This window comes from Antrostomus carolinensis, unplaced genomic scaffold, assembly GCF_000700745.2.
Source record: "Antrostomus carolinensis isolate BGI_N321 unplaced genomic scaffold, ASM70074v2 scaffold15724, whole genome shotgun sequence".
NCBI lineage: Eukaryota > Metazoa > Chordata > Aves > Caprimulgiformes > Caprimulgidae > Antrostomus > Antrostomus carolinensis.
In genome coordinates this window covers 8,406-19,090 of record NW_010311538.1, presented here as the reverse complement: position 1 = coordinate 19,090, position 10,685 = coordinate 8,406, and the positions used below count along the sequence as shown (strand labels likewise).

Below are 10,685 nucleotides of genomic sequence, written 5' to 3'. Positions count from 1 at the left end.
GGATGTGTGTTACTCATAAGGCATAAAGTTTTGGGGGATTAGGAGTCAGCCAGGGAAATTGAGGGGTCCCTGCACCCCTCTTTAGGGTGCTGCTGTTTGCTGAGGCCACCTTGCATGAACAAAAACCACTGCCTCCAGTTCCCCGGGGAGGTTGTGTCCCAGTGTGGGAGCCCTGGCTGAGACATGAGACGTGAGGATGGAAATACCCACGTAAAAATCAACAGAGGAAAAGAATTGCCCAAAGCTGATACTGGCTTAAACTGGTGTGTAGAGGAGACGTTTTGCTGGTGCCACCAGTTACCTGCTCTGATGGCTGGGCAGGGGGTGCTCCAGCCACCATTTAGCCCCTTCCCAGGGTGATGCTGCATGTGTCAGACCTTGAGCGTCATTGGTGGGTCTGGGGTTCTGGGGTGAACACCGATGGGCCCTGAACTCCACTGATGTGGCTCCCTGGCTGCCCCAGGACATTGGAGCCTGTGTCCCTCCGCCCCCATTGTGGGTGCCCTGGTACCCCTAGGGATTCCTTCGGGTGCTATAGCGATTTGGGAAGGAGATGAGTTTGTGTGGGCAGGAGCTCAGCTGCCTCCCACGCATGGCTGGAGCAGCACAGGCTGGGAGCAGGTCCTACGGTCCCTGGGGCTTGGGGTGGCCATCGCTGCTGAATTCAGGGTTGTGCAACCCCTCGGGGCATCTTCATCCCTACTTGGCTCTGGCTGCCTGTACAGAGCCAGTGATGGGGCTGGGGGTGCTGGGGAGGACTGGGGGTACTGGGGAGGAACTGGGGGTTGCCAAGAGGGGCTGGAGGATGCTGGAGATGGACTGGGAGATGCTGGGGATGGACTGAGACATGCTGGCGATAGACTAAGGGGTGTGCCAAGAGGGGCTGGGGGATGATGGAGGTGAACTGGAGGGGTGCTGGGAAGGAACTATGGGAGGCTGGGGATGGACTGGGGCATGCCAAGAAGGACTGGGAGGTGCTAGAGATGGACTGGGAGATGCTGGGAATGGGCTGGGTTGTGCCAGAAGAGCTGGGGGATTCCGTGGCTGGAAGCAAGATGCCAGGCTGGAACAAGGAGAGCATCTCTGCTGGAGCCAGACACGTTTCCCAGCATTGGTCACATCCACGTTGGTTCCTCTTGACGCTGTTAATGGGTTTCTGTAGGGCTGCGATTTTGGAAGCACCTTTGTGGTTTGGACTCCAAAGTCCCTCGGGGTCTGAACTAAGCACTTGGGAGCAAACCAGGAGCTGGGGCTTCTGGATCCCTGGGGGTTTCAGCGAGTGGTTCTCCCAGGGGATGGGAAGCCAAGGCGAGAGGGCTTGGGGGAGGCACGGGGACCCACAGCCGTCCTTGAGTGGGATGCTGTTAGGAGCAGGAAGGAGCATGATATGGGGAGGGAGAAGAAGACACAAACCAAAAAGGTTTGTTGAAGAGGGTGGGCTGAGTGGAGATGTGCAGGGCTGAGCCTGCTGAAGGTGCTTTGCCAAGATCCTTGGAGAGATGCTGCTACCCTGTCCCAGAAAAGGCAGCAGGATAATATTTCTTCATCCCTGCTGGGTGCCTTGGGGAAATCCCTGGGTACTGGGGAGGTGGCACTGGGGCACCAGGGTCTCCTCAAGCATCTCTGAGTGCCAGCCAGGGCTCAGCACCCAAAAAATACCCGCCAGGCAGGATGGAGCTCGGGACATGCAGGAGAGTCTCCATCTCCCTGCTGCTCCCTGGCAGGACGCACTTGCCGGCGTTTTGCCACGGGGCATCACTTGCTGCAGGTTTGCAGGATGGCTCATAAAACCATGTAAGCTCCTGTAAAACTGTATTAACTTTAGGCCGAGACTTTAGAAACATAACAGATATAATGGGATTTTTTCCGGTGGCATTAGCAGCTCAGAGCTGTAACGCAATGTGATGTCAGTGGAGTAGGATGATGTTATTTTTTAGTCTTGACATGTAAAATGGCCCTGGGGAGCAGCTTGGGCTGGGCTTTCTGTGGGGTTGGAGGCCCCACTTGGTTCTCGCACTTCTGGATGTAATTTGCAGGTTCTGGAGAGCTGCTGGCAGGAGCAAGTACAGAGACAAGGGAATTATTTGTTATTTTTTTGGTGCATTCTAAAAAATTAATAAGTAGTTTGAGGTGGAGTGGCAGGACATCAGCAGAGCCACGTTGTCAGCAGATCTGTGTCTGCGCACAGGAGCAGGATCTGTCCAGCTTGGAGCTGCTAAAACCGCATTTAATGGAGCTACAGCTGAGCTGCTGCCCCAGTTCATCCGCGGGGCTGGGCTCTTTGCCCCAGTAACACCACCTGTAGGGTCCAGGTGACCCGAGGAAGAAGACTTGTCCCTGCTTTGGCTTTGCAAAAACACCCCGTGGTGGCTTCTGGGGCCACATTTTACCCCGTTCTGCAAGACGAGGTGTGTGAGCAGGGTGATGCCTGGCGCTGGGTGCTGGTGTTGAGCACTGACAGGACACGGTACCCAGCTCCCACTGCCACAAGTGACACCAGTCTGCCACAGCCCTGCCACATGCCCACATCCCCATCAGTGTCTGTGACATGTCCCCGAGGCCACCCAGAGACCCCTGTCCCCATGGTAAGCCAGAGGGGAGGAGAAGGCAGATGCCGAAACAGGCACGGAAACTCGTGCTCCCGCGATGTGCCCATCACTCTGCAACATCCTCGGGCAGCTGTCAAGCAGCTCCAACAATCTCTTTGCTTATTCCTATCCATAAAACGCTGCAGCCTTTTTCTCCCCTCACTTTTTAAAGCCAAACTGATCTCTGGCAGGCTTCCCGACATGATTAAGCATCCCGGGATGTGGCAGGGCTGGTGTGGGTGTCCATGCCGGGACTGTGGCTGGGGGATGCTCTCCCTTAAAGCTGCTGAGATTTCTTGCACTGAGGATGTGCTAAGAAGCAGACAGAGGCTAGATTTTTGTTATTGTGTTTGAAATGTTGTTTTCTGCTTCCAAAACACACACGAGTGTAGCACATGTTGGTTTGTGGCTGCTGAGAGAGAGACCTGCCAGCACGGGGCCATGGGGTGTGCAAAGCCCAGCCATCAGCCTGGCTGGGAGAGGAGAAAACGCACTAAAGCCATAACTTTTGGGGGAGTATTTTCCCAACGGGGCAAGGATGCGAGAAGCTTCTTTCTCCCTCGGTCTTTCTGAAGTTTGGAAATGGTGTCTGGGTTGCAGAGCGGGCACGGGATCTGTGCCAGCGGTGCCTGCATGTGGGTGTGCGATGGTCGCCTGCAATCCTGCCACCTCCTTCTCCTTCAGGATCTAAATATATCCTGCACCGGGCAGGGGAAGCGAGGGCGGCCGTTGTGTCTATGCCTGTGGGTATTTGCTGCTTTTTTCCCTGTTTGTGATGATTCTGTGGCATTTCCAGCCCTGTCCATAAATGATAGTGAAGGCAATTTGCAGAAGAGGAGAACTTGAGCAGCCCTTGCTCCCAGGCGGCCAGCGCATCGCTTGTGTTTCATATAGAAGATATTATAATGCATTATTTTAAATCCCTTTTTTATATTTTTAAAATATAAGATGGGGGGGGTTAATTTTTATTTTTAAAACTAACTTAAATTGGACACTGGGACAACTTTTGTATGCAAGTCAGATTTAATAAAGTTAATTTACACTTTTAAAAAGTCTTTGGACATGGTGTATTTGCAGATGAGCCCATAGACTAAGCCCTGCCCTGGCTGGTGCTGCTGCCATGCCAGGCTCGCTCTTTGCACCTTGTTCTGCTGGTGCTTATTCCTTATTTCAACTTTTTCAATTCTTCACTCAGTCTCTCAAAGCTGAGAAACCAGCCTGGATAGCAGAAAGCAACCAGGGCTCAGGCAATACAAGTATTTTTTTAAGGATGTGAGCACCAAGTTTTCGTTGTTTGTTAACAAACCTTCAGAGACTAATTGGCTAAATCACAGCCCTGCCCAAGCGTATCTTGATGGAGGTCATTTTTCAGAGATGATGCACTAAAGTTGTCAACCCCCCCTAAGAAAATGAATAAATGATTCAGAGTGTGAGGGTTTAAATCAGCCCGAGCAGATCTGGTGGGGAGCAGCCGTGGGGGCTCAGTGGACAGGGACGCTGCGGGTCCATGCGTGGCCGGGGAGGGTCTTGCAGCAGGTTTGTGTCTCCTTCTGCATCCCCAGTGCTCCTCACTAGCAAAGACAGTGGATCACAGGAGCTCTGGAGCGGTAAATCTGGCTCTGACAAGCAATGGGGAGGGTTACAGCGAAGCCTCGGGCAGCAGCTGCTGCTGCAGATTCAGTCGGCTGTGTCGGACCAAAGAGGCTCAGTCATGCAGAGGGGTTGTGTCCTTGGAATCCTCGGTGTTGAGGGTGAACCAGAGCCCGGCACGGCCCAGGGACCTGCTTTTGTGCATAGACACACCACTTCCCTCGGCAGCACTGCCTGCATCCTCCTGGGAATTCAGCATCCCTGTTTTGCTGGGGATAATGGAAAAACAAGGGGGAGATCAGGGGAGAACCCTAAATTGGTGTGAGACATGGCACACTCACGGTGAACCATGAAGATGCTCCATCCTTTGCTTGTTTAGGAGATGAGGTGATGGCTGGTGGGACCAGAGAGCCTTAAATCACTGGCTGCATCCTGATGGAAACCGGCCAGTACCACAGCGTGCAGCCCCAGTGCTGCCACATGCACCAGACCCTTCACCAGCACTTTGTCTTCTTTCTTGTCTTGCAGGGCTGAGAAGACAGAGGTTTTGAGTGAAGATCTCCTGCAGGTGAGATCCTCTGCAGCTGGTCCAACCTGCACCCAGGGTGCCCGTGGGTGCCCAGGCACTCACCCATGGGTGCTGGATGTGGCAGTGGCTCCGTGCTGGTTGGTGCTGCAGAGTTCCGTGGTGATGAGACGGGCTGGGAGGAGGAGGAGGGGGTTGGTAGTGGTGGAAGTGGCATTGTCTCACTCCTGTACGCCCTCCCAGCCCTTTCCCAGCCAGGTTTTCAGATCAGCTGGAATCAGATCCAGTCTTGTCTCTCCCAGGATGGCAACCTGACATTGCCGGCCGGATTGTGGGTACCTGGGTCTGCCGTCTCCACTGCAAAACTTGCCCTGGGGATGAGACATAGAAATGTTTTGGTTGGGAAGGACCTTTGAGATCATTGAGTCCAACCATAAACCTCACACTGCCAACTCCACTGCTAAACCACATCCCTCAGCGCCACATCTACTCGTCTTTTAAACACCTCCAGGGAAGGGGACACCACCACTGCCCTGGGCAACCCCTTCCAATGCAAAAGAACCCTTTTTTTTGCACCCTTTCAGCAAAGAAATTCTTCCTCACATCCAACCTAAACCTCCCCTGGCACAACTTGAGGCCATTTCCTCTTGTCTTGTCACTTGTTACTGACTCCCACCAACATGTGACAGCGGGGGACAGTCCCCAAAGCTGCTGGGTTGGGCAACTTCAGAAAAACAGCCCAAGCCACAAACCTCACGTGGTGCCTTGGAGCGTCAGCTGCGATGCTCAGGTCACGGTCTCTCAGGGACATCTCAACTCGGTGCTTTTTGCTCCAGGGGTAGGGCTTCCTGCACACCCCAGGGAGGAAGGCAGCTGAGCAAATGCCAGCAAAGGGGTGTGAATTCACAAATCCACCACTGAATTCATGAGGTTTCTGACTCACACATTCTCTAAATCATCACTCATAACCTGGGCACCAATGAGCGAAGAGCTGCCCAGTTGTCAGTGCAGGTGCCCACCCCTCCTCCTCTACCATAGCGTGGGCATCCTCTGACATCAGCCAGTCCGGCTGCTGTTGGACCCACTTCCAAACCTCTTTTGGGGGAGAGCTGATGTGTTTATACCTTCGAGTTTGGGAATTTGGTCCACGCCATTGCTGTCAGGTAGCAGATTCTGCAGAAACAGCCAGAGAACCCATGTGCAAGAATGCTGGTGGCAGGTGGCAGCAACCTGCAGGTGACAGTGGCTGCAGAGTGACCTTCAACTCTTTCTGGCCACTGTGTCCTACCTACGTGTTACCCTTGCTTGGAGCTAATGACACTGCTCCCAGCACACATCAGGCTTTAGCAGGAGCCGTGTGTGTTACCCGAAGTGTGAGCAGGGTTGGAGCGAGCTGTCACTAACGGGGTGAGGTGAAGTGATGCTGGAGGAGGGTGAAATGACACTGTTGGCCAAGGTCCCTGCTGAGCACAGGGGACAGCTGCCCACAGCGGTTCACCCCTCCCACAGCCTCTTGCTGCTTTACTGGGAGTTTAGCGACTGTTTCCATCACAGCTGGGACCAACACGAGCCGTGCAGGGGATGAACGAGGTTGGTCTCCAGTTGCACCCACAAGAAATCTCTACTGGAAGCGGCCGCACGGGCTCCCGGGGTGTTGGTGGGTTTGTTTGCAGTTCGGCAGCGCTGTCCTCGCAGTACAGACCCCTGTGAGTCAGTCTCCAGCCTTTGGGATTGGGGTTTTTTTTTGCCTTTCTTCACAGACAGTGCTGGTGGCAGGATGGGCAGGTGACATGCCCTGCTGTCCCCAGAGACAGGCAGCCCCGGTGGGACGGAGCTGGGGGGAGCTGGGCACTCCCCACCACCAGCAGCCAGAGGAAACATCAATAATGAACCTTTTTTCTTTCTATTTTAATTTTTGGTGTTTCTCCTTGCAAGCTCTGAGGTCTCTGTGGCCCCTTGGCACTGAGAGCCAGACCCTGCTCTTAGAGCTGTCCGGTGACATCCCGGCGCTAGTTGGCATCTGTGACGGCACCAGCGAGGACACGCCTGGCTTCAGCAGCGTCACACGGGGGATTTTTTACACCTTTAGGGGAGGTGGATGATTTTGCAGAGAGGGTGATCAGTGCTGCCTTGTCTGGGTGTCTCCCAGAGAGTCAGTCATGTTTGCAGGGGTGTCTTTTCAGGGGTGGTGGGGAACCCAGATTCTTTTGGGTGTCACATCTAGTTGCCTCTGGTTCGGCTCATCTATAGGGATGTGCACCCATATATGTGCCCTTCTGAGCATCATACTCCTTCCTTTCAGCAAATATATGGACATATATAGAGATATGTAAATAATATCACCATCTTTATTTTTAAAATATTTGTATATAAAAATAATCTATCTCTATGGTGCCTGGCTGAGGCAGAGCATCCTCTGCCAGCCCTGCAGTAGCTCCCATGAGATGCCTCCTGCCTCAAGGACTCGCACACTGGAGAAGCTCAGCTCTTCTTCCCCTTCCTGAGCATGGGGAGTATTTCTTTTTTCACAGATTATTTCTTTTTTTTTTCCCCCAGATTATTTCCCAAGATTTTGAGTGTTAGGTAATTTTTTTTTTTTCCAGATTGTTTCCCAAGATTTTGAGATACCCATGTTTCTCTCAGCTGTAGTTTTCAGCAGATCTTGTTTGCTTACATTTAATGACTCATCTCACTGAGTTTTGATATTAAATTCTTAATTTAATCAATGCAGAGGCAAATAAGGCAATTTGCAGCCCTGGGTTGGAGCTGTGGCCAGTTTGATTTGAGGCAGGGCTTGGCTGGGGACAGGCTGGTCTGGATCCAGCCCTCAGCCTCGCTCAGGAATTAAGGCGGAGCAGCACTAGCCTGGGGAAACCTCCTGCTTAAAGCATCCCTGCTGTGAGAAGGGGATGAGCTCCAGGGCTGTTGTATCCGATGCAGCAACAATTAAAATGGTTTGGATAGAAAAGCAAGAAGTCCCTTATGTCCCTGAACGATGGGTGCAGGACCAGGCAGGATACCCCGGTGATGGGCATCGCTGCATCCACAGGTGGAGAAGCGCCTGGAGCTGGTGAAGCAGGTCTCCCACAGCACCCACAAGAAGCTGACGGCATGTCTGCAGGGTCAGCAAGGCGTGGATGCCGACAAGCGCTCGGTGAGGCTTTGGCAGGGCTCTGAGGATGCCGGGTGAGCTGCCGGGGCCGGCGGGGGGGGAAACGCAGGCCCTTTGGGTGGGAAACGCAGCCCTCTCTTTGCAGAAGAAGCTGCCGCTGACGACGCTGGCACAGTGCTTGATGGAGGGATCGGCTGTGCTGGGCGACGACTCCCTCCTGGGGTAAGGGGGGCCCGGGTCTCCCCTGGGGCTCTGCCACTGCCAGGATGCTGCCGGGAATTGCTGTGGTTCCTTATCTATGATGCTGGATAATGGGGGGTGTTTCCCAGCCATGTTGGAGGGGCTGGGATGGCCGTGTCATCTCTGTAGTCCAGGGATTTCCTTTATTCTTCTCCTTGTGATGAGCTAGGGTCTTTTAGTCATGCAGTATACAATGTAAAGTGTGTGTGTGTATATATATATATATATATTTCCACATACATATATCCTAAGAAAGTCCATACAGTTTCAGACTATAATTGGTACATGTGGTGGTTTTAACCAATCCAGCAGCCAAACACCATGAAGCTGCTCACTCACCCTCCCCTGCCCAGGGAATGGGGGGGAGAATCAGAAGGGGAAAAGAAAAAAATTCATAGTGAGATAAATTATTGGGTTGAGATAAAACAATGTAATCATTGAAATAAAATTGAAATTAAAATAATAATGCAAATAATAATTATAATAACAGTAATAATGAAATATACAATGAGTGATGCAGAGTGCAGTTGCTCACCATCCACTGACTGATGCCCCGAGTCACAATCCCAGAGGAGGGACAATCCCAAAACTGCAACAACAGTCCCAGAAGAGTGAGAGAGAGGAAAAAAACTTCCTGGCTAACCCTCATTTATATACTGAACATGACATTATATGATACGGAACAACCCATTGGTTTGGGTTTAGGTCAGTTTAGATCTGTTAATCTACTACTCTCCCCATGAGTTTCTTCTGTGCCTGCGCACTAGCAATGGGAACATGGGAAGTTGGGAAGTCCTTGATTTCCCAGTAACAACTAAAACCATCAGTATATCATCAACATTCTTCTTATAAAAAATCCCACACTGAATCCAAAATGCAGCTGTTCTAGTTACTAAGAAGAAAATTAGCTCTATCCCAGCCGAAACCAGGACAGTGCCATGGTTAAGGAATTAGATTTTCCTAACCCCTGCTGTGCCCAGGCTACCTCTCTCCCTCCAGCCCTCTGCCACAGAAGGGTGCCCTCTGCTCTGCGCTGCTGCCGAGACCCCGGGGGCTGTGGGTGACCATCGCCCACGCTGGTGGGTCAGGATGGCGCCCATCCATCGCTCCCCCAGCCCGCGCGGTGCCCAGCCCTGCGCTGCCCTTGCAGGAAGATGCTGCGGCTGTGCGGGGAGGCGGAGGACAGGCTGGCACAGGAGCTTATCCACTTTGAGCTGCAGGTGGAGAGGGACGTCATCGAGCCCCTCTTCGTGCTGGCCGAGGTGAGCAGCGGGTGGGGATGTCATTGGGTCGGGGCATCACCACACCGGGGTGTCACCGCGCCAGGGACTCCCACCCCAAACAAGGCTGGGGGAAAGCAGGGTTTCACTGCTTCGGTGGCATATTTGGTTGCTGGCCCCTGCAAGACACCTTCCCCCTTTGAGGTGTTTGCTAATGGCTTTAATTGGCCAGCAATATCTGTGTGTTCTGCTGGGCTGGCTGCTGGGGTGGGGGTCCTGCCGGACTCCTTCACCCGCTCTCGCTGCTCTTCCTCTTTTCTGCCTTTCCTGAAGGCAAAGACATTAACACTCTTATTTCTGACCCATCTTTCCAAGCTCCAAACACGTACCATTGTTGTTTGGGATACAGATTTTTTTTGTACTCCTTTTCCCCCACTGCTGCCAACTTTGTTTCCAGTTTTACCCAATGCTTTTTTTTCCCTCCTTTTACGTCTCAGAAATTGTCCTGGGCTCAGTTCTGATTTTATCTTCCCCAGCAGAAACAAGAGCTTTGTCGCACTGCTGCTGTTTGGGGCTTTCAACTGTTACCAAATCCCTTTGCAAACAGTGCCCGTGGGCGGGAGGCTTTGCATCGCCCATCCCCAAAAACCCTTTTCCTGCCTTCATCCAGCTCCGCGGTGCAGGAAGCTTTGATCCCCCAGGGATGCTCCTCTCCAGGATGCGGGTTCTGCGGTGCGGGTTGTCGAGGGGTGGCACAGCCCGGGTGGGGACACAGAGGAAGGATGAGCTCTGCCATCTCCCTAATGTTGTTAAAATAAGGAGCTGCATCCTTTTCCACCTGACTTGCACCAGCCCAAACTCCCAGTGTTGCAGATGGGTATGACCTACCCTGAATGCCTCTCCGGGGATGTTTATCTCCTCCCGTTCCTCTATGTCGCTGCAGGTGGAAATCCCGAATATCCAAAAGCAGAGGAAGCACTTGGCGAAGCTCGTGCTGGACATGGACTCCTCCAGGACACGGTAGGAAGTGGCTTCAAAGCTGCTTTATAAAAAGTTCCCAAGTGATGGGTAGCACTGAGGAGGACATGTCCCAGAGCTCTGGTACCGTGACTCCCTTGGGACAATGTCTCAGCTGTGTCACTGTGTGCCTTGAAGTCAAGCTCTGCAATGAGCCGAGATTTCTGCTCTTGCCTGCAGAATCCATAGATCCCTTTTCCTTGCCTGCCCTCTGCAGAAGAGTACTTTTTCCTGGCACAAATCTTTATTTTTTTCCTCTTTTCCCTGTCTTGGTGAGTTCTTACATGATGGCAAAGAACCGGGTGCTCCTGCTGCTGTAGATATAGATACCCCTTGGGTTTGTCCTGTGTCCCAGATGCTGTGGTGGGACCACCCAGGCTGTGCTTTGGGTT

The 10,685-nt window shown here is 52.8% G+C and overlaps 1 protein-coding gene across 1 annotated transcript in view; it reads left to right on the top strand.

Annotated features, from left to right (window-relative positions):
- Positions 1 to 4,706: 4,706 nt before the first annotated feature.
- The window catches only part of LOC104524023 (rho GTPase-activating protein 44-like), a gene marked incomplete at both ends in the record, with an annotated part of 13,477 nt that continues 7,498 nt past the window's right edge, over positions 4,707 to 10,685 (top strand). Inside the window, 5 exon segments of the mRNA XM_010166769.2 lie at positions 4,707 to 4,746; positions 7,754 to 7,858; positions 7,962 to 8,038; positions 9,207 to 9,318; positions 10,220 to 10,296. Coding sequence (XP_010165071.2) covers positions 4,707 to 4,746; positions 7,754 to 7,858; positions 7,962 to 8,038; positions 9,207 to 9,318; positions 10,220 to 10,296 — 411 coding nt within the window.